The sequence below is a fragment of the Moschus berezovskii genome, chromosome 2, assembly GCF_049115385.1.
Source record: "Moschus berezovskii isolate FMDL1 chromosome 2, NW_MosBer_1.0, whole genome shotgun sequence".
Classification (NCBI taxonomy): Eukaryota; Metazoa; Chordata; class Mammalia; order Artiodactyla; family Moschidae; genus Moschus; species Moschus berezovskii.
In genome coordinates, this window is record NC_142461.1 from 7,341,231 (window position 1) to 7,364,992 (window position 23,762).

At 39.7% G+C, this 23,762-nt stretch overlaps 1 protein-coding gene across 6 annotated transcripts; it reads right to left on the bottom strand.

Annotated features, from left to right (window-relative positions):
- Positions 1 to 596: 596 nt before the first annotated feature.
- On the bottom strand, positions 597 to 12,228 carry SRSF10 (serine and arginine rich splicing factor 10). Of its 6 annotated transcripts, XM_055397470.2 has the most exons (7): positions 12,032 to 12,228; positions 10,509 to 10,613; positions 6,864 to 6,967; positions 5,260 to 5,422; positions 4,989 to 5,042; positions 4,758 to 4,859; positions 597 to 1,501 (listed from the first exon to the last, which is right to left on the bottom strand). In XM_055397470.2, the coding sequence occupies exons 1-7, from the start codon at positions 12,094 to 12,096 to the stop codon at positions 1,441 to 1,443; spliced, it is 654 nt and encodes a 217-aa protein (XP_055253445.1). In that variant the 5' UTR covers positions 12,097 to 12,228; the 3' UTR covers positions 597 to 1,440. The 6 variants fall into 6 exon arrangements, with proteins under 6 accessions (XP_055253445.1, XP_088699632.1, XP_088699629.1 ...); XM_088843506.1 differs by lacking the exon at positions 4,758 to 4,859 and having other exon boundaries at positions 4,989 to 5,039; positions 6,864 to 6,965; positions 10,507 to 10,613; positions 12,032 to 12,224; XM_088843503.1 differs by lacking the exon at positions 4,758 to 4,859 and having other exon boundaries at positions 6,864 to 6,965; positions 10,507 to 10,613; positions 12,032 to 12,224.
- Positions 12,229 to 23,762: the final 11,534 nt, after the last annotated feature.

Genomic DNA, 23,762 nt, shown 5'->3' on the forward strand with positions numbered 1-23,762 from the left:
TCCCTTAGATGTATTCTGCTATACAGAATTATAAGATTTTCAAAATCTTATAAAGGCTTAAACACTTCTGTATTTTTAGGTGAATAATTTCAGATAAAAAGTTTTAAATGCAGCAGAAATAAGACATAATATGCAAGTGATGAAATCAATGTATAGGTAAACTGCACATCCTAATGAGGAACTAAGGAATCCAAAACATTTTGTGATACTACAAAAGTTATTTATTCACTATACACAGAACATGTCCCCTATAAAATGTACATGTAAATCACTAAAAAGTATAATTTGGTGAACATTTTCTCAATTACAGAACATACTAAATCAGCTGGGAATTGCTCTGTCTGCCTCAAAATAATTATAGCACCCAGAGTCTCCTTTACATCTGATGCAAAGTTAAATACTTATTTTGGGGATTGTTGCCTAATATGTGTTTGAGGAGGCAGAGTTAACAATTAAATATAACTCTAGTATATTACAGTCACTGCACAATAAATCAGTTTATTACAGATTAAAACAAATCATTTTTTCATTATTTGTATTAATGGGATGCAAACAAATACTGGATACTTTTAAATGGCAAATAACCACAAAATTGCTTCTTTGATAGTATATCGGATTTTATAATTACATAGGATATAAATGGTGTAAAATATTGTTATAATACACCTCAAACAAGACAATGAGGCCACACTGCAATGACTCACTAGATTGTGCTCAGTAGACATTTATTGAATAAGTGAGTTTTATCTGTTTTTCTCCCCAATTACCCAGTACAATTTTGGGGGCATACTAAGGGCTCAGTAAATGTTTGCTATATATACTGACTAGGAAAGAGGTGAGAAGAGATGGACCCTCTTAGCTGGATGTCAAGTATCATAATTGGAATTTACGAGGGAGCGTGTTTAAGGAAGATGTAAACCACATATGGCATACAAGTAAGGAAACTCAGATGCCAACAAAGCAAAGCATTAGCAGAAAACACTGGCACTGGAATAATAAACAAAGGCAAGATTTCCCAATAGCAAAAATAGAACTGACTTTAAGAGATAACCAAGTTTATACTGGACCATACCTTTTCTCACCCAATTCACTTTGAGACAGACCAATAGAGGCACTGTAAGAGACTATGGCTGTCTTCCTTGATATTCAGACATCCTAGTTTCCAATCATTTAACATGGACCTGTTACCCATGAATCAGTATAAACCTATTGAGATTTAGGGATTAGTTTCCACAAGTACAAAGTTGAATTTCCTTTTATTTGTCCTAAAATGCTTACTTTCAAACTTGAAGGGACTTCAAATATTCCATGTAGTTTCCATAACATTCTTTTATCTTTTCAGACCAGAGTCAAAATATTCATACAGTATTCATACTGCAGCACCTTCCACCCACCCTTTGGTCGCTTGAACTGCCCTTCTTTGGTTCTTTTTCCGCTTTCTCAGATCTTTCTTGAAGTGTAGTAAGCAGAACTGTACTGGGTATTCCAGCTGCAGTTTGGTCTTAAATAAAAGAAGGATGTTTGTCAGTTTGGTTTTTCTTTATTCTTCTCTGTGGTATACAGGATTTTGTTAGTTGAACTGGATGTAGCAGCTTACAGGGCCAAATTTGCAAGAGAATAGTATAATAGTTCCCAGGTCTTTTTCCTGGGTTTAAATTAAGAGCTCATACTCTATGTAGCACCTTTCCTTTCTTAAGCATTATGTCATTATTTTCTTCTTGTTTACTTGGCTTCAAAAAAAATGCAGAGAGATCTTAAGTAAAAAGCGAGGTGAACTGTCAGCTCTCACTTGAGTCTTGATATGTTCTACTTCAATACTGGGTTGTGCCAGACACACAGTACATACTCAATAACTATGCAACTATGTAACCCAACATTAAAGCCCTCTATAGGGATCCTCAAGTATCAGTAGGATCCCAATCATGGGTTCAACTATAAAATATTCCCTTTGAAGCCATGTTAAGTATGTCACTTCAGAAATAACGTTCTCAAGAAAATCTAAAAATAAGTGACACATAAAAAACCGAAAACATCAGGCCTTCTAATTCTATTTGGACTGAGAACAATTTCAATGGGTTATCTACTTTCTTTATAGTCCACTAAAAAAAAAAAAAAAATCATCTAAGGATCAGGCCTGAGCTCAAATCCTGGATCTGCCTTTTATAGCTTTTTCTTTGTGTCTCAGTTTATCATCATATGTGACATGGAGAAAATAAAAGTATCTTTCTTACAGGGTTCATGATGAGTAAATGAGTTAATACATAAAACTTTAGAACAGTGTCTGGCACATCATAATAAATATCAGTTATACTTGTTTTCATTATAAAGCTAGAACTCAGATCACAAAACACCTAAACCAAGTTCCCCACAGTGATTATCACTTAACATTAAGTGCTCACCAACACTGAACGCAAAAATATTTTAAATCATGCCATAAACATAAGGCCAATCCACCTTGTTAGGATGGGGACAAGTAGAATTATTGGTCCATCTAATAATGAAAATATAAACTTAAAAATCTGACTCAAACTTCACTTTAATGCATATCTTAATACAAGTAACCTAAGTTATTTAACCCAAGGGGTTTAATATGCAATCATGAAACAACTTTTGAAATTACATAGGAAATTTTAAGTACTATGTAAAAGATGTACCTTTCTGGCAAGTTCTATCATTTCCAAAGTAAAAGTTGTGCCTAGTGCAACACTGATTTAAAATACTCCTAAATCTACAAAGAATTGTTTCCACTGTTATTTTAGAATCTCATTCAAAACTATAATAATTCCAGTTAATCATTATTTCCTTCATTTTGTTTTTATTATAGCATGTTTGCTTAATTTACAGCAAGCAGAAAATAAGCTGGGTCTTGTTTTGATCCAAACATTGATGTTTTAAAGGTTGTACACAATATTTGTTAAAAAGAACATATAAAAATACCTTTTTAGAAGCTTCTATAAGAAAGAAAATACAAAGTTTAACCCCACAACTTTCCTCTTTGCTAGAACTGCAAACTACTGCTACAGTTTTAAATAGACTTTTTGTTTAAACTATACATCCAGGAAAATCTAAAAAAATTAAAGAAACGTGCATATAAATGATTGCATAGCAGAACATGAACATTAACTGCAAACAGTAAAGAAATGAGTTAGAAATACTATCAAATATACAAAGGTTCTAGAATCAATCCTTTAAACACATTCCACAAACAGTATTTAAAAACCACCTTTTGTTCTTTACAGGCAAGAAGGCCTAGATCTCTAAAACCAAAACTGAAAAAAGTAATCCTCTAAAAGGGATAGTTTCCCCACAACATTTCTTACTTATGCCTGTAAGTAAGCAATCTAAAATTTTAAAGATGCTAGCTTTTACTCTGAAATGAGACTGGACGTATCAAGTCACTTTTTATTGCCCCCACATGATCTCACAGAGAGATGTTAGAAACTTTTATGAAGAGTAGGGTATTATTTTCTTATTTTTATCAGGTACTACACTGATAATCAATCAAAAACTCAAGAGATGTGACTTTCTTGAAATTAATTTTTTCCAAAGTTATTTTAAATCTCATGGCACCAGAGAATCACTTAGAATGGGAGTGTTTTTTTCTTAACTTGCCTCACGTTAAATAAACTGAGGTGTGAAGAACAAGCTTCCTTCATAAAGAGATGGGCACATTTTGATACAAATGCACACACCAAGTGCTATAAGCATCAAAATTCAGTCCTTTTACACTATGCACACTCACAAACAAAACCTTTTCCTTTGAAACACTTTACTTGCTTTTAACAGCATTAAGAAAACTATGCAATATTATGGTTAACAACGCTCCTTAAAGTTTAGAGTAACTACATAAGAGCATTCTTTTCCCCTTAAAATTATTTGCCACTATCAACCTGCCCAAATTTTAAGGTGAGTTTTTCCATGTTTTTATGGTTCCAAATCTTCATAGAAACCAGGAAAGTGAAGGCTCCTTGTTTCAATCAAACAATCTGCCTGAAAATGCTACTTAACCCAGTTGCCATTTCCCAAGACAGTGGGGGTTAACAAAAAAACTATTCCACACTGTGCCATAAATTATCATCACGGGCCTAGACATCTTGACAAGACAAAAAGGTCCACCCTGAACCTAAATGTGTCTGGTAGGTCAGTGTTGTACTGAGGCTGCAACTCCACTTTTTTATCATTCTATCTTATTAGCAAGCTACATTTCTAGGTTAACAGTTCTACCAAATATGGATATGAAAGTTTATTTTTAATAAGACAATGTTGCAAATTATGGTCAACCAACATCTTTTCACCAATACTTCAAGCATAAAAAATGAGAATCTTTACAAAAATATACAGAGACACCACGAATTGGTAGCTGCCCATAACATTAAACAAACTGGACTCTTAAGAGTGGCTTCTCAACAGCATATCATTTTAATTATAACCATTGCCTGGTACAGGGAAAACTGACAAGTGTTTTTAAGCATCATTGCAACATTGTATTCCTGATAATTTAAGTAAACCAAACTATGAGTAAATGAATGACACATGCCTAAAAATATCATGGTTTATACTATCAGTGGCCACTGGACTTAGGACTAGTCCAAGACCTTGACCTAGATTTTGACCTAGACCTAGACTGTGATCTTGACTGAGATTTGGATCTAGGTGGTTCTTTTTTCCTTGATTCCTTTTCATATCTTGAGCCAGACTTATAATGTGTTTTGGAATCTGTTTTAGAGGTGCCTCTAGTTTTGGTGTGAGATGCAGACCTAGAACGTGATTTAGCCTTCATTTCTTTCTTGGGCTGGGACTTGGACCGTGATCTTGAATTGGATTTAGATCTTGAAAAAGATCGATTTCGGTGTTTGAATCTTTCAAAACAGAGGAGAAATACAATTAGAGTAAAAATTAGATTCTATATTAATCAAATTTGTTTTTAGAGCAAAAGTTCACTCTGAAATTGAAAAATGTATAGGCTTTTTCAAAGCAAAGTTATTTACCTATCATTGTCGGAATGGCTTCTGCTACGCCGTGGTCTTCCAGTCGGTCTACTGCTAAAAAGTACATCAGAAAAAGCAAACAGTGACACATGTCTATTTATGTTTCTAATTAAAAAAGCGAACCATAAAACTTTAAAAAATAAAGTAGTAAAAATATTTTAAGTCTCAATGAAGCATACAATATACATAATTAAAAAGTATACAAAAAGATTAAAAAAAAATTAAAGACTAACAGTTTTTCTAACAGATCACTGTGGTACACATCACTTACTTTCTAGGACTATAAGATCTTCTATAGTTGTAATCGAAGGACCGACTTCTTGATCTTCTTCTGTCATAACTTCGGCTTCTAGAACGTCTGTATCTGTCATAATCATCATAGCGTGAAGAACTGTACACATTCCTCCCCTCCTTGGCTTTCATCTGATTTGGAGCTATGAAACAGAGAAGGGAAACATTTACAAACATAAAAAATGTAGTAGTATTTAAGCCTTCAAATTATAGGAAAATTTCCTGTATCACTTTCCCTTTTGCCCCCAAATCTGTGTCAAGGCTAACTGTGAATATCTTGGAAAAGGTATTTATTTTCAAGCAAGGCTATTAGGAGATGGTTTTGCCAACTACTTCAACATCAGGAAAATAATTTTAAAATTCCGAATTAAAACACAAATGACTTTTGAACCACATGCTAATTTGGAACAATCTCACCATGGTTTCCATTCATCTGGAACACAATTAACAATGACAAAATACTTAATGGTGGCCTATGAACAATATGTAGTGTCAAAATGCAACAACATACATTTAGTTATATAGTTCTGAGAAACCATGACAAAGAAAACTAACACTTGCTGAATGCCTTGGTGGTGGTTTAGTCACTGAACTCCTGTCTTGACTCTTGTGACCCCATGGACTGTGGCCTGCCAGGCTCCTCTGTCCATGGGATTCTCCAGGCAAGAATACTGGAGTAGGTTGCCATTTCCTTCTCCAGGGGATCTTCCCGACCCAGGAATTGAAACTGGGTCTCCTGCACTGCAGGCAGATTCTTTGCCAACTGAGCTATGAGGGAAGCTGAATGCCTTAGACATACCCATATCCTTGGACAGGCCTCAATCCTTTCATTAATCTCATTTGATCCTATGAAGCAGATTTAAGTATACTTTATGTACGTGTGTATGAAGGTATAAATAATACAGTGACTACCCAGGAACCTATCATCCAACCCAAGAACTAGAAAATTACCAATAGCTTGTATCTACCTAAGTGATCCTCCTCTCTTCAGTAACTATTTTAATCTCTCTCTTTTACTATCTTGCTTAAGGTAACATAATGGTTAAGCCAGAATTAAAACCCAGGTCCATTTGACTGCAAAGCCTGTACTTCTGCCTTATTAGCATGCAGCCAACACATGGTGTATGCCTGTATTAACAAAAATCAAGTACTAATAATAGCATCTATTCTAGGTTTAATCTATATACTCTTTCCCAGTCTGTCAACTTCTACAGCCAGGCACCTACATAATTACTCAATATACCATCATGATCTTTATAAGGAAGGGAAATGGCTCAAGAGAACCAAAACTTTTACAAATTTTATTCCTTTCGATTACACAATCAGTATATTAAAAATACCCTAACATAATAATGATCCACTTTCTCAAGAGTCCAAACATACTTCAGGGATTCTGATCAATGCATTCAAAATCCTTATGTCTACCTTGAAATTCTGCAAAGTATTCAAGAATTCCCCCAAACTATCGTTTTCGGTGTTGAACAGATAGACATATTACACAAATATTTCCAACAAGCATTCTCAAAACAGTGTCTAAATATGATGTGTTTTACATGTATTAGACATAAGAGTACTTATACTTACTCTTTCGATCCCCCTGTGCAAACTGTATTTCAATTTGGCGTCCACAAATCCACTTTCTGTCCAAATTATGTAAAGCATCTTCAGCATCACGAACATCCTCAAATGTGCTAAATGTTAAGGGGCTTGGGAAGTTTTGCAAACTTTGATAATGAATGAGCTCAGTTGGTAAGTCTGGAACAATTCGCAATCTCTCGATATTATTCTAGAAAATCAAGACCCCACTAACTAGTTGGTTGATTCAGCTATAAACACTTCACAGTATTAAAGCACTTGTGGTAAGTTTGAAAATACATGTGAATACATATTATAAAGTTATAACTGATATAAAGTCTGTTATAGCTGAACTACCAAGTAATCCCATCAGGATTTTCCTGTTTTAAGAATTTTACAGAAAAAGACAAAATAGAAAAACAAATGCCAATTTTATGTTTTATGCCAAAATAAAAATTTCTTAAAATAAAACCAAAACTGTTTTTCATATTTTTGTTTCAAAAAAAAAAATGCCAATAGTTCTTGTGTAAGCAAGCAGAATATACCTTACAAGAAATGAAAGCATTAACCTCAAATTAATCTTGCTATTTTTTCAGACATATCTAACTGATTATTTCACGTAGCTGTCTTACTATACCACACTGAGAAGACTGATATGCTAGCCACTTGCAGTTATCAAGACAGAATCAAGCAATACTAAAGACATCACTATACCAAAAGCACATTGCATCCATGCACAGACTATAAAAGCATGCTGTCAAGAAATAACAGACCATTTCTAAAGATTCCTGGACTACAAAGTCCTAACCGTGACACTAAACATAAAGCTTCCCATGAGGAAATGGGTTTGGGACTGGTTTTCAATTTGGGAATTTCAAGATAATACTTATAAGCCCAAAGCAGGAATTGCTGGTACCCAGCTTTTGATCTGAGAGGCCAAGTTGCCTTGTTCTCCCCAGTCAATGTAAGTTTTACAAAATTCTCCTCGTCAAATTTAGTTCTTTCCTAAAACCACCATTCTAATAGAAGCCAAGCACATATTCAGAGCAGTGCTTAACAGAGAAGTTTCTGAAGTGGACCTAGGCTAGGTCTGGTTGTGGGTTTTTCATCCTGCACTAAAATTAAAATTCACTGTTCTAACCTGTCCATTTCTATTTCTTAAATTTGAGAGGAGTACAGATCTTAAGTGCTGATTAAAAACATCCCCAAATGATATAGTCCCTTCAAGACTGATATTAATGTTCTCTTACTTCAGAGACTAAAAGGTCTGTCTCACTATGTTTGCTATTTTTTTTCTGAAAGGACTTACAGACCACAGCAGGGTCCCAGTTCTCTTTTCCTGAGGCTATTATGTGTAGTGAAGGAGAGGTTTTCTCAAGTCTTACATCATGAGGCTTTCATCATGAAAAGACAAAGGTTGATGGGGAGTTTACAGCCTGGAATACTATAACCAAACACTCCTCCAGGCTAATGCAGTCGGGCTCTAAAATAATTGAAAAGAACAAATTCATTTAATGGTATACTACTTTGAGACAAAATAAAGGATTTAGACCATGAAGCATAAAAATTATTAATGAGAGCCAATCACCATCTGGGGCTACCCTCAAAAACAGAACCCTGGGTTGGATGAACCATGGCAAGGCTCTACCTTACCTGTTAAGAGACGGTTAGTTGGGAATTGGGTCACATAAAAAAGAGAACAGCAAAGGCAGTTATGGAGAAATTTATACTCAACGTCTTTCAAAATCCTGATACCATTTCTTTTTAACTATTTTAAGACCATAGAAAGATTATATATATATAAAAATAGCTATAATTTGCCTTGAGATTCCTTTGAATAATAACCCTTCTCTGGCTCAAGTATCACATACTCCTGAGTCAAACTGCTGATTCTGGTTCCCAGGCCACCCCCAAACCAGGTAAAATCAGGTCAACACTCTAAGCCAGAATACACTGCTACTTAAAAAAACAACAAAAAACCAAGCCAGATATAGCTCTTATCCTGTCTGTAACAGAGCTTTGCAATGAATTCTCACAACTGTCCTTGAGCAGTGGCCCTGCAGGAGTAGTGGCTTTGGGCATTTTCCCTAAGTCTCTCTAGAACTCTGCTAAGTTTCCAGAGATCCGATGAATTTGAGCAGTAAGAATTTAAGTACACAGCCCAAACTTTTGCTGTCACAACATGATCTCACAGAAGGAAATAACGTCACCCGAGACTCTGGGCCAGGGAACAATTTCCCATAGATCCTGATTAGTGCTTATAGCAAGGATAAGGCCTTCTGCAGCTCATTCTGGGACAACTGATCATATGTGCTAAAGCATTGAGGGCCAGTAGGTTTCACAGAGCTAAACTTCAGATATTAAAAGAATGTGTGTGCCACTAGCATTCCCTTTAAAAACCTATAAACAGATAGTATCTCCAGTGGATATGACCTTCTAAGACCACTAGAGCAGTTTCTAAGTATTCCCCAGTGCATGCACCTGTGTCCCCTTTCAGCATGCCTCTGTGGAGTCGCTCTGACTCCAGAACCTCATGCTACTCCAAGAGCCCTGCCTGCCACCCTATGGCACCTGACCACCTGGTCCAAAACAGAAATATGCTGAATTTAAGCTTAACAACATTACATCCTGGTACACTTTAACTTGACAAGCTAAAAGAGAGTGCATTTATACAAGACCACATCACAACATCAAAAGCCCACAAAATCAAGTTACAGGTTTTGTCCCTAGACCAAACCGGAAAACTTTTGAAAATTAACTGCTTACAAAACATTAGGGAAAAAAAGGAGAGAAAAAAAAAAAAACAACAAGGAAAATAGTTATTCTGTAGGATACATCAGGTATGACTCCTTTAATCTTGGCCATCATTCAACTTCATCTTGACCTTTAACTCTTTAAGTGCTTGTCAGAAGGACTTGTCATGAGATGCTTGGCCAAATATGACAGAAGGCTTTATCTTTAACTTTGAAAAACAACCTTTTCCCCCTTTTGTAGATAAAGCGAGGCTTTGTCTCCCATTAGGCTTGTCCTTCTTCCAGCTTTTCTTTATATTTTCTTTTCCCAAACTCTCCCTTCTCTTCAAGCCTGATCCTTAAGAGGTCTTTGGCTTGTCTACTTGCCTTAAGTGTTGAACTCTACTCTAAAGGTTCTTTCATGCTTTCTCTTTGGGGTCGCCATTAACTGTACAGCTTTACATTCTCTGAGGTAACAACAGAGGACAGCAAATTAGGGGACAATATTAGAGAAGCTTACCTCATTGTTATTATACAATTTGTTTTTTTGATCAAGTGATTCAAATTAACAAACAAGAATACCAAACTTTAATTGCTAAGCACAAGAACATATTAACCTTTAATTTGAGTTACATTAGAGGTGGTAGAGTGTATTCAAATTTAAATCACATTAATTGATTTGAGTTTCAGCAGCATGAATGGGAATTTAAATATTTTACTATTTTTGGATTAACTTTAAGAAATAGTAAGAACAATGTGAGTCAGAATTAATTTAGAAAAAAATTGAAGACAAAACATTATTAGAAGACCAAAAAAAAAAAACACACACCAAAAAAACTACTTTTTAGATGTTACCTCTTACAAAAACTTGAATTTCAAACTTCAACACCCCTCACTAATCAGCCATCTGAAGAAAGGATATTGAACATATGCAAATCCTCTTGGACGGCGAGTGTAGAAATCAAGTGGAACATACACATCAACTATAGGACCATAACGACCAAATTCCCGACGTAAATCTTCAGACCTAAAACATCATAAAAAGATGCCAAATTTTTATGTTCACTCTTTTAACACTTTGTAAGAAACAGGTTTCTATTTTGTCTTAAATAATGAAAGGGGCTGTGCTATGTTCCTGGGTGACCTGAAACAAACAGGGAGAGCCAACTGTCAAAATATACAACATATGTCTTTTTGAAAAAGGACAGCCAGAATCCACGATTTTGGAAAATAAAGAAGTTGGTAATAAAACCTACTAGTATTTTACATCAACAGGAAAACAAGACACTTAAGGAAACTTGATTATAACTTAATCTTCACTGCTTTTATCCACAGCTTCACTTTTCATAAAAAGTGTAGTTAACATTAAGTTGTATATAAGTATTGTTAATTTAAAAAAAAAAAAAAATTAAAGCAACTCTAGTATTCTGAAAAATACAAGCACTTTTTTTAGCCCCAAATTTTAGCGACAGGGTTACACACTTACTTAACAGGTAGATACAGTTGGAAAAATAAAAGACAAATATATAAAATTTCTCAATAAATGTCAATACGACATAAAGGGGAAAATTTCCTAGAAGCTAGAGTAATTACTATTGCTTACTTTCCCTACTTAAAAGTTAACACAGAAAAATCACACAAGGCTACCAAAATGGTGTGTGTGTGTAGGGTGGTTACTTGTGAAACCGTAAATCTGGTAACATCTCTTCCAAAAAATTCTGACCGCATCTCCAAGCAATTAAGGGAATTGGCGAGAACAAAGGGACGGTCCAGATTAATCCAATTTAGCTATCAACGCCCTAATGGTAGAAGCTTCCTAAACCTCCGTTTTCAAAGGGCGATCTGCATTTCCCGGAAAAGGGGAAGGACTATTTTGTACTCTCTCACTGGGAGAATTTTTTTTTTTATCTCTAATCTCAACATCTCTTTTCTCCAAACATCTCCAACACCAAAAGAAAAAAAAAAAAGGCAAATATAACACAGCAAAAAGGGTAGCAAATGCTACGCCACACTGCCCCCCGGCCCGATCCCGTTATTTTACTGCAAAGCAATTTTAACTAAAAAAGAAAAAAAAAAATCCAACTTATGGGCCGAGGGGGCGTGCACCCCAAAGAACGTTAACTTCAAATCAATGGGTGGTGAAGATCGGCTGAGACCCGAGACTGGAACCGATGAGAGGAAGCGGGGAGGAAGGCTCCCCCACATCTGCGGGGGGGAGGGGGCCGAAACCCCCGCCACGCGGGCCGCGCTCCCGCGACCGCCCGGGAGGATCAGCGGCCGCCGCCCTCGCTCCCACGCGGCGGTTGAGCCGGCGGCGCGGCCTAGTTGGGGCCCGAAAGCCCGCGCGGTACCCGCCATCTTCACCCCTTCCCCTCCCCCCGACCCAGGCCCCATGCGTCGCCGCACCGGTCTTCCCCGACCGCCTGCGGCCTCCCCTGTACCTACCTGGTGTCGTCGGCCACGTTCCTCACGAAGAGAGACGTGTTGGGGGGGCGCAGGTACCGGGACATGACGCCGGCGTTAAGTCTCCGCAGGAACACTAACGGGCTCAGCGAACCGTCCGCAGCTTCGGCGCCGGATCCTCCTCAGACGCACACACACAGCCAGAGGGCTCCTCTACAGCGACCGCCTCTTCTCGCGAGACTTCACTCCCGCCCCCCACTCCCTCCCCTCCTACCTGGGCTCCACGCCGGGACCTGCAACGGTTCTTTCCCGCGAGATCACTAGGCGTGCGCCTGCGCACAGGGGCGGCCGGGGTACGTGCCGCAGCCTAGGTCTCATTCATTGGCTTCTTGAGCTACCTCCCCCTTTGCCCGCAGCCCGCTCTTTCTTTCTTTAAGGGTTTATTTTCCCGCCTTTTCCTGCCTTGCTTCGCTTTCCCCTCTCCTTCACCCGCCCCCATGTCAGGAAGCAGATGTTTTAACTTGTGCGCCATAGTGTACAATCGTTACAAACTGGAGAGAGTTTTAAATGTTATAATTCGGAGAGATAGGCCTTCTTTTCTGTCTTTTCCTCCTGGCTTTCATTAGATCGCTGACCTGCAAGAGAAGAACTTACGGCCTCTCTGGTATTAGTGTGAGAGGGAAGGAGGTGGGTGTCCTTGCAGAGAGATCAGCCTGCCTCTGCAGTGCTTTCGGCCGGCTCACTCCCTGAGCGCCTTTGCCCAGGTGGTCCCTGCTGCTGCTGAGTCGCTTCAGTCGTGTCTGACTGTGCGACCCCACAGACAGCGGCCCACCAGGCTCCTCTGCCCCCAGCCACCACCGTTCTCGGTCGTTTTCCCTCTTACCCACGCGGCTTCCTCCCCATGAAAGGCTGTTCCTACCAAAAAGGGACGCAAACCTCACATTTAGTCGCCGTTGTCATCTGTACCGTCTCTGTTGCTAACAGTTTCCTGAGTGTGCTTCGTTCCTGTATTGCAGTGTTTCTCCAACTTTTTGGTCCTAGAACTTCACACTCTTAAACAGATTATGGGAAGACTTCAAAGAGGTTTGTTTATGTGGGTTGTGAAAGTCGCTCAGTCGTGTCCAACTGTTTGGGACCCCGAATTCTCCAGGCCAAAATACTGGAGTGGGTAGCCTTTCCCTTTTCCAGGGGATCTTCCCAACCCAGGGGTGGAACCCAGGTCTTACCGAATTGCAGTCGGATTCTTTACCAGCTGAGCCACAAAGGGAAGCCCAAGAATATTGGAGTGGGTAGCCTATCCCTTCTCCAGCGGATCTTCCCGATGCAGGAAATGAAACTGGAGTCTCCTGCATTGCAGGCAGATTCTTTACCAACTGAACTCTCAGGGAAGACATGTGGGTTATAGCTATTAATATTTACTGAACTGAGAACTTAAAATGGAGAAAATTTTGACACAACACACAAGCACATACCTTGTAGCCTCTGGGAAACTGTAATTGTGAGAGACTGGACATGAAAGGGCTTCCCTGGTGGCTCAGATGGCAAAGAATGTGCCTGCAATGCGGGAGACCTGGGTTGAATCCCTTGGTTGGGAAGATCCCCTGGAGAAGGGAATGGCAGCCCACTCCAGTATTCTTGCCTGAAGAATTCCATAGAGAGGAGCCTGGCAGGCTACAGTCCATGGGATCACAAAGAGTTGGACACAACTGAGTGACTTTCACATCCACTTGCTACCAACGTATTCCCAGGTGGACCAGCGGTAAAGAATCTGCCTGCCAATGCAGGTGATGCGAGAGATGAGGGTTCGATCCTTGGGCCTGGAAGATCCGCTGGAGAAGGAAATGGCAGCCCACTGCCCTATTCTTGCCTGAAAAAATCACATAGACAGAGGAGTCTGACAGGCTACAGTCCCTGGGGTTGCAAACAGTTGGAGGTGACTGAGCATGTAGGCCGCAGACATGAAAAAAGCAAATGATGTTTAGTATAGTTTTGACCTTGGAAACTCCTTTGAAAGGATTCTGGGGACACTTCCCAGACCACACTTTGAGAACCATTCCTAGCTCTGATAAACTCAACTTTTAGAGATGAGGGGCCATCTATTAGAATGCTTCTGGCATGTAGCACATTGCCAAGCAGATAGCAGTAACTTGAGAACTATTTAATTGAATGAGTTTTTATATTACAAAACACACACAAAAAAAACATTTTTACATCAATCAGCATCCATAGCAATTAAGTGATTTGACATGAATGGTGATAGTCTGTTGGTCTCTGTTGCAGAGACATTGTTTTGCTACTTTTATGTTTTCTAAAAAGCTTTGGACACTTACTTTACTAAAACCTGTAATTATTTTGTATTATGTGTCAGACATTGTATTAGATACTGTAAATTTAGTGGTAAAAATCAGGGAGCTTATGTTTCCATAAAAAATAAGCTAGTCAACAAATAATGGCAGATCTGTGATATAAAAGAGTAATGTGAGTTAAAAGAAAAAAAAAAACCCTTTTAAAAAACAAAGAGTTGCTGAACAAGTGTCTTCCCACTCCCCACCTCCAAAGCTAAGCACTTTTTAGTGACTAGAAAACAGACTTCAGTAAATTACCTTCAATAATGAGGGAATTGGACTTTCCTGGTGGCTCAGGGGTTAAAAAAAAAAATCCACTTGCCAAGTTTCCATCCCTTGGTCGGGAAGGTTCCCTGGAGAAGGACATGGCAATCCACTCCAGTATTCTTGCCTGGAAAATCCTATGGACAGAGGAGTCTGGCGGGTTACGGTCCATGAGGTTGCAGATGGGACACAACTGAGCAAGAATCTCTTTGGGATTCTTCAGCCACTAAACAACAATGAGGAAATTAACACAGGTGGATAAATGTTTAGAACACAGTCTGGTGCATAGTGAGTGCTCTATAAATGTTAATGGGATGGCTACATAATTTGTGGGACTCAGGGAAAATTGAAAATGTTCAAAAATGAAGACAACAATGGCAGCCCTCTAAGCCAAGGGCAAGGTGGTTCCGAGTGTGGGCTCCCGTGCAACTGCCCAGGTGCCATGGCCACTGAAGCTTGCCCTGAATGTTAGCAATTACTATTGTTACTCCTTATGCCTTGAGAAATAATAGGAGCAAGTGAATATAATAATAGGAGCAAATATTTACTGACTAGAATCACTTTCTGCCTCACATGTCAGTGCCCCTTTATCTTTTGTGCTTTAGAATCCCAGAGTCTTGAGATGGTATTGGGAAAAGTAGAGAAAGTAAACATCTTTTAGTTGGGGCTTGAGCTGGGCACTTTATCAAACTAGCAATCTGCTGCAGGTGGTGATGGGTGTGGCGGAGGCAGGTGGGGGAGGAGATACGTCAAAGAATTTTGGAAGTGCAACACTTCCTCACAGAAGTGCTTCCACGTGTGGTTAAGAGCACCGTACTTCTTTGCGAGCACAGTGCCAGAGGTGGTAATTTTTTTTGAAAGCCAAATGTTGACCTCTGAAAACCGTCTGCTGGCACTGCTTCACTTCTTGAAGAAATTATGTTTCATTGGGATTTACTTCAGAAAAACCACTCTCCTTGCGTTCTGTTCTTAGAATTGCACAAATAAGATCCAAGTGTAAAATACATACCTTTGAATTTCCTTGACGCTGAAACAACTCTCTCCTGATTTGTGGGTTAGGGTGCAGACATCACACCTAAGAGGGCTGTGCTGCTTGTTGGAGGGAGACTCAGGGATCAATTCTTTGTTTTTATTAAAGCCTTGGAATGATGTTATGAGCCTGTCTCCATAAACAAAACCAAAATCTTGAGTCAGTATATCAAGCTTGAGTTTATTGCTGCTACTGCTAAGTCAGTTCAGTCGTGTCCGCCTCTGTGCGACCCCACAGACGGCAGCCCACCAGGCTTCCCCGTCCCTGGGATTCTCCAGGCAAGAGCACTGGAGTGGGTTGCCATTTCCTTCTCCAATGCATGCAAGTGAAAAGTGAAAGTGAAGTCTCTCACTCGTGTCTGACTCTTAGCGACCCCACGGACTGCAGCCTACCAGGCTCCTCTGTCCATGGGATTTTCCAGGCAAGAGTACTGGAGTGGGGTGCCATTGCCTTCTCCAGAGTTTATTGCTGCAGTTGTTTAATTCAGACAATTGCCCTGCATGGTGCTTGGTACTGCCTCTGTCTCCACGAACAATCATTTAGAAGCGTGCTCTTTAAATGTGTTTAGTAAGTCATGCCTGGTGTTTCCCTCTCACTCTAATGAGCAGGCAGCAAGCCAAGTTCCCCACACTAAGGACTCCGTGTTCCCGTTCAGACATTCCTTACCTGTGGGTCAGAAACTCTAGGACACACATAAACATAGTATCAGTTTATCTATGTACGGGCCCTTCTTTGAAGTCCAGCTCCCACCAGCTCTGCTGTGTGAGTGAACGCGCCACTAATACAACTTATTTATCTTATTCCTTAGATGATTTGTGCTAGCACATGGATTGCTACTTTAAATCTGCTTGAGATAAAAATCACTTGTTATATCTTCAGTTCAGTTCAGTTCAGTCGCTCAGTCGTGTCCGACTCTCCGCGACCCCATGAATCACAGCACGCCAGGCCTCCCTGTCCATCACCAACTCCCGGAGTTCACTCAAACTCATGTCCACAGAGTCGGTGATGCCATCCAGCCATCTCATTCTCCGTCGTCCCCTTCTCCTCCCGCCCCCAACCTTTCCCAGCATCAGAGTCTTTTCCAGTGAGTCAACTCGTCGCATGAGGTGGCTTAGCCTCCTTTTAATGTCTCAGAAAACATCTTTCCCAGTTATAAATGTCCTGTGTTTATTGTTAGCATTTTGGAAAGAGAAACTTTAAAGACAACAAACATCACTTGTGGGCATATCACTCAGAACTAATTCTTTCTAAAACTTTTCCAAATTTCTGAGCATTTCTATAATGGTTTAAGTCATACTATATATACAGTTTAATAATGTGTTTTTCCCCTCATTAAACATCTTATAAAGAATATCTTATCATTACAGTATTAATTATGAATGCATTAAATTACCTGTAACAAAAACTTGAAATAATAATAGTGTTGTTCATGATAGCTTACGCATTATTGAGCACTTAAATGCCAGACTTTTTTCTCATAAAAGAGAAAGAAGTAGCAGATTGTTACAACTTTTAGAGGTCATTCTGCTCATAGTTTTCAATTATTTTAAGTCATATGCATTAACTGTTTAATCCTCACACCAAACCTATACACTAAGTTACTATTATTCTCTCCATTTTATAGATGAAGAAACAGGTATACAGTATGGTCTAAACAAATTAGAGTTTCACTTATTTGCTTTTTGTATGTTGAGAAGTCAGGAATAGGGAGTCCAGGAGTGGGATGGCAGCTTCAGGTTATCCAGTCTCCTCCTTCTCTCTTTTCCACTATCCCTGGTGCTGGCTTCTGTACTCAAATTGCCTGATAGTCACAAAATAGCTGCTGGAGCTTCCGGCCTCATGTCTACATCCCAAGAAAAAAGAAAGAGTAGGACAAAGTTCAATCGTCACCTACCCCCCGACCCCCAACTCAGTTCTGTTTGTAAGGAATAAGAGGGAATGTAAGGATGTTCTGAACTGAACTGAACTGAAGGATGTTGTGGATACATTAAAAGAATATATTTTATTACATAGTTGTAGCATAATTAATTTATGTAGAAATGGTGATGATGACAATAAAAGTGAACACTGGACAAGAACTAACTACATGCCAGATACTATTTATCATCTGCATTATCTAATTTGATCATTTAATCCCCATTCTACAGATAAAGAGATTGAAACTTTGAGACACTATGAGGCTTCCTGACAATATATAAGGCTCAGAGGTTAAAGCGTCTGCCTGCAATGCGGGAGACCTGGGTTTGATCCCTGGGTCAGGAAGATCCCCTGGAGAAGGAAATGGCAACCCATTCCAGTATTCTTGCCTGGAGAATCCCATGGACAGAAGAGCCTGGTGGGCTACAGTCCACGGGGTTGCAAAGAGTCAGACATGACTGAGCAACTTCACTCAAGGTGATAAAAGATAATTTAAGATAGTTCCCATGTTTTCAAGGAGTTCTTAAGCCAGTGAAGTACACAATATTTATAAAATTGAGTTTCAACTTAGTTTTACATGGTTCATAATTGGCTTGTTTTAATTTTCATCAGATTAGTTTTATATTGTCCAAGATACCAATCAACTACTATCCAATCCCAGAGTAACAATAGGCCAAGTAAAGAAAGCATAAAGTGTCTACATGTTTTTTGAGTGTCACTGAGCCGAACTGAGCCTAAGTCAGAGACTATCTGAAGCACAACACACGAGTAGACAAACATAATCAACGTGACCAAGTTTTGCGCTGCCAGATATTTGGTCAAATTATTATGTGTGTCTGTGCGTCTATTCTGGGACGAGATTAACATTTGATCAGGTGGACTGAGTAAAGGAGGTTGCCCTCCCTAATGTGGGTGGGCTTCATCCAATCAATGGAAGGCCTGAATAGAAGGTCTGAAACAGCTTGGGTAAGAGAGAACTTCACCTAGTTAATTGATTGAACTGGGACCTTTTGCTCTTGGACTGGATCCTGAAAGTGCTGTGGCTGAGGCTGTTAGCTAACTGCACATTGGGTGGGGGGAGGCAGGAGAGTCACTCTAAAAGGGAGACCTAGGCAGCACATTTCTGTTACCAAATGCAAGTTCCAAGATCATGTGTCAGATGCACAGTGAGGTCAAATAAACTGAAACATTGGAGTTTTAAGCAGAGAAAGGTTTATCAGAGGCCACCGCAAGGAGAACAGGTGGCTCATGCCACCAGATCCTGAACTCCCTGAAGGGTTTCAATAAATCATGTTTAAAGGTCAGGTGAGGGATGAGGGTTGCAGGGTGTGTGATCACCTTGTGCACATGTCTCTCATTGGTTGATGGTGATCAATCTTTAGGTGCCAGAAGGTCTGGGGCTACATTTTCATGATCATCAAATGGTTAATTTTTTTCCAATTGGTGGAGGCTTTTAGCATCTGAAAAACTCAGGAAATATGTTTGAGATACTATTATCTGGTCCTTCAGAGAGGGCTACCTAAAGCAGAGGCTATGGGGAGGGGTCTGTCCTAAGAAGGCCCCATCGGGTCCTGCTTGGTTTCACATCCGTGGTGGCTAGAGTCCACGCCTCGATCCATGCAGATTCCTTTTTCTTATGTTATTGGGAAGCATCTCCTTTATGGGTCCCATGACTCTGTTACTAAGGGGAAAACTTGAAAGAGGGAGGCTCTTGGGATCCCGTAGCTGCAGTTGGTCTTGGGCCACATCTGGCATTTTTCCTCTCCCTCCTCTCCTGTCTTCACATTCAAGTCACTTCTTCCAATCTTGATGGCTTGCCTGGAGGTGGCCTGAGCTCCTCGTCACCATGTCCTTCTCAGGTCAGGGTTGCAGCACTTGTCCACTCACGGTACAGTTGTCAGGGGACATCAAGAGAGACCTGACTAGGTCACCGGGGTTCCACATGCATCCCTCCCAGTGCCAGTGTATCACGGTGACCCTTCCTCTTATTGCGAAAGGGGTCGATCAGCTAGTTGTGAGACATCATACCCAGGGCCGAGCATTGATCTTTATTTCCAGCAGGTTGGCAGCAGCTAGGTCGGTCTTGACAAGTGAAAAGTTATGCCAGGGGTTGAAAACGACAGCCCTTGGGCCAGCCAAGTCTGGCTTGTAGCTTGTTTTTATATGATCTTCATACCCTGGTGGCTGCTATGGTAAAAAAATCTGCTACAATGCAGGAGACCTGGGTTTGATCCTTGGGTTGGGAAGACCCCCTAGAGAAGGAAATGGCAATCCACTCCAGTATTCTTGCCTGAGAAATCCCAAGGACAGAGGAGCCTGGCAGGCTACAGTTCATGGGTCGTAAAGAGTCAGACATGAATGAACTAACAGTTTCAGTTTCATATTAAGAATGAGTCTTAGGTTTTTAAATGGTTGAAAAAAATAAAAAGATTAATATTTATTTGTTTATCACCCAACTCCCTCTGCTGAATGTGTTTCTTAAAAGCATGGACTTGTCTATTGTATTCATGCCGGGACAGTCTCACATCGCAAAAGCATATAATAAAATGTGAATCTATGGAACCTTTGTGCATTGCTGGTGAGAATGTAAAATGGTACAGCCACTGTGGAAAACATTCAACCCTTCCTCTATAAAATTAACATAGAATTATATAGAACATAAACATAGAAATACCCAGCAATTCTACTCCTGGTGTAGATACCCCAAAGAGTTGAAAACAGTGTTCAAAGGAAAATTTGGACATGAATGTTTACAGCAACACTATTCACAATAGATAAAGGTGGAACAACCCAGATATTCATTAATTGATTGCTGGGTAAATAAAATATGATCTTATTCATACAGTTGAATATTATTCAGCCATAAAAAGGAATGAATTACTACCACATGGATGAATCTTGCAAACATTATACTAAGTGAAACAAGCCAGACATAAAAGACCACATGATTACATTAATATGAAATATCTAAATAGGTAACTCTATGGGTTTTCCTTGTGGCTCAGCTGGTAAAGAATCTGCCCGCAATGCGGGAGACCTGGGTTCGATCCCTGGATTGGGAAGATCCCCTGGAGAAGGGAAAGGCTACCCACTCCAGTATTCTGGCCAGGAGAATTCCATGGGCTGTATAGTCTATGGGGTTGCAAAGAGTCAGACACAGCTGAGCGACTTTCACTTTCACAGGGACAGAAAGGAGATTGTGGTCACCAGGGGCTGCTGGGGAAGGCCTGCTCAATGGGTATGATGTTCTCTTTTGGAGTGAAGAAAATGTGTTGGAAAGAGGAACACAAAAAGGAAAGAGGTTGTAGTGACGTCTGTACAACAACAACATTGTGAATGTATTAAGTGTCCCTGAGTGGCACACTTTAAAACAGTTAAAATGGTAAATGGTATGTTACGTACATTTTACCACAATAAAAAGAGGTCATAAAAATAGGAAAAAAATTTAATGTATTGCTGAATGTTGGGACATCTGTATGGTTTCCAAATTTTCATTATGAAAACTAACCCTGAGATGAATATCTTTGTACATTTTGGTTAGGACAAATTTTTAATTTGTTTTGAGTCATGTCCGACTCTTTGCAACCCCATGAACACGCCAGGCCTCCATGTCCATCACCAACTCCCGGAGTCAACCCAAACCCACGTCCATTGAGTCGGTGATGCCATCCAACAATCTCATCCTCTGTCGTCCCCTTCTCCTCCTGCCCTCAATCCCTCCCAGCATCAGGGTCTTTTCAAGTGAGTCAGCTCTTCATATCTGGTGGTCTAAGTATTAGAGTTTCAACTTCAACATCAGTCCTTATAATGAACACCCAGGACTGATTTCCTTTAGGATGGGCTGGTTAGATCTCCTTGCAGTCCAAGGGACTCTCAAGAGTCTTCTCCAACACCACAGTTCAAAAGCATCAATTCTTTGGTGATCAGCCTTCTTCACAGTCCAACTCTCACATCCATACATGACCACTGGAAAAACCATAGCCTTGGCTAGATGGACCTTTGTTGGTAAAGTAATGTCTCTGCTTTTTAATATGCTGTCTAGGTTGGTCATAACTTTCCTTCCAAGGAGTAAGCGTCTTTTAATTTCATGGCTGCAATCAGCATCCGCAGTGATTTTGGTCAAAATAAAGTCTGACACTGTTTCCACTGTTTCCCCATCCATTTGCCATGAAGTGATAGGACCAGATGCCATAATCTTTGTTTTCTGAATGTTGAGCTTCAAGCCAACTTTTTCACTCGCCTCTTTCACTTTCATCAAGAGGCTTTTGAGTTCCTCTTCACTTTCTGCCATAAGGGTGGTGTCATTTGCATATCTGAGGTTATTGATATTTCTCCCAGCAATCTTGATTCCAGCTTGTGCTTCTTCCAGCCCAGCGTTCCTCATGATGTACTCTGCATATAAGTTAAATAAGCAGGGTGACAATATACAGCCTTGACGTACACCTTTTCCTATTTGGAACCAGTCTGTTGTTCCATGTCCAGTTCTAACTGTTGCTTCCTGACCTGCATACAGATTACTCAAGAGGCAGGTCAGGTGTCTGGTATTCCCATTTCAGAATTTTCCACAGTTTATTGTGATCCACACAGTCAAAGGCTTTGGCATAGTCAATAAAGCAGAAATAGATGTTTTTCTGGAACTCTCTTGTTTTTTCAATGATCCAGTGGATGTTGACAATTTGATCTTTGGTTCCTCTGCCTTTTTCTAAAACCAGCTTGAACATCTGGAAGTTCACGGTTCACGTATTGCTAAAGCCTGGCTTGGAGAATTTTAAGCATTACTTTACTAGCGTGTGAGATGCGTGCAATTGTGCAGTAGTTTGAGCATTCTTTGGCATTGCCTTTCTTTGGGATTAGCCAGTAACAATAAACGATAAGCGATGGAAGTTTAGGGTGACACTGAAACAAAGGGGGACTTAATTCACTTTTGATTTGGAAGGGAGGTGATATTTGACAGATCTAGGGGTTTTCTCAGCCTGAGTCAGCTACTCTCACCAATTCTGGACATTATTTTAAAAAAGAAGTTACAATTTTCTAGATTTTTCTAGATTAAGAGTTTTACTTCTTTAAACATATGTATTTGATTTCTAGTGAAGACGAAGATTTTCCCCATGTTTACTGACCATTTCTATTTCTTCTCTAGCCCATTTGTTTCCATTCGTGTGTAAACATTTTTCTCAGAAGTTTGGAGAGTTCTTTATATAGTAAGGATACCTATATTCTAGTTATTTTCATGGCAAATATATTCTGCTACTTTGTAATCTGTCTTCAAACCTTATGTAGGTTAATTTTTAAAGGTAGCTTTATTGAGGCATAATCTACATACCATAAAATACCCCCATAGTAAATGTACAATTCAACAATTTTTAATAAAATTTAAAAGGTACAATTTAATTGGGCTTTACTGGTGACTCAGCCAGTAAAGAATCTGCCTGCAATGCGGGAGACCCTAGTTTGATCCCTGGGTCAGGAAGATCCCCAGGAGAAGGGAGTGGCTATCCACTTCAGTATTCTTGCCCGGAGAATCCCATGGACAGAGGAGCCTGACAGGCTACAGTCCATGGGGTTGCAAAGAGTCAGACATGACTTCTCTCTGTCTCTTTCTCTCTATATATACGTATATCTATATGCACACATATATATAGGACATAAAATATATAGTAACTATAGAATTGTGCAGGATGTTTTTAAAATATGTATGTATCTTTCATTTATACAGTCACAGTGTTTTTGTTATTATTTTTGAGCTCAAACTATTGTAGAGATGAAAAATACCAGGAAAAACACTTCAACATTCTTTCTGGAACCATATTTCATAATCCATTGTTATTTATTTTCCTGTCTGGAACATGAGAGGAGACACATAGCTATGAGGAAAAAAAATCACATTAGATTTTTTTCACGTGTAGAGACCTCAGGCATGAAAAGCAAAAACGCAGAGATTTAATTTTTTAGCTTCATGGCTGCTGTGCTGCAAGTCTGACTTGGTTAACAGGCAGCCCGCAGGCATGCGGGAGGATCAGATGACTCGGAGCCCTGGGTGAGAAGTTGCCGCGGTTACCCAATTCTGATTTAGGGCAAGATGACCTCTGGTTCAGCACTGCCCTGAATTTTGACTTCCCTCCCTCTCCTGTGCCCCCAGTGTCCTATTTTAAAGCACTTTTCCCTTTCTCTTTTCCCTTTCTTTCAGTCTGACTCTTTCTAGAATCCTCTGGACTTA

Bases quoted from the DNA above. Each gene is read 5' to 3' on its own strand.
- SRSF10 (XM_088843496.1), bottom strand. From the start codon at position 12,096: ATGTCCCGGTACCTGCGCCCCCCCAACACGTCTCTCTTCGTGAGGAAC. The intron at 10,614-12,031 runs GTAGGTACAGGG...ATGATGTTTTAG, and splicing joins AACGTGGCCGACGACACCAG to GTCTGAAGATTTACGTCGGG. The intron at 5,043-5,259 runs GTAAGTGATGTG...TGTACTTTTTAG, and splicing joins AGATCTTATAGTCCTAGAAA to CAGTAGACCGACTGGAAGAC.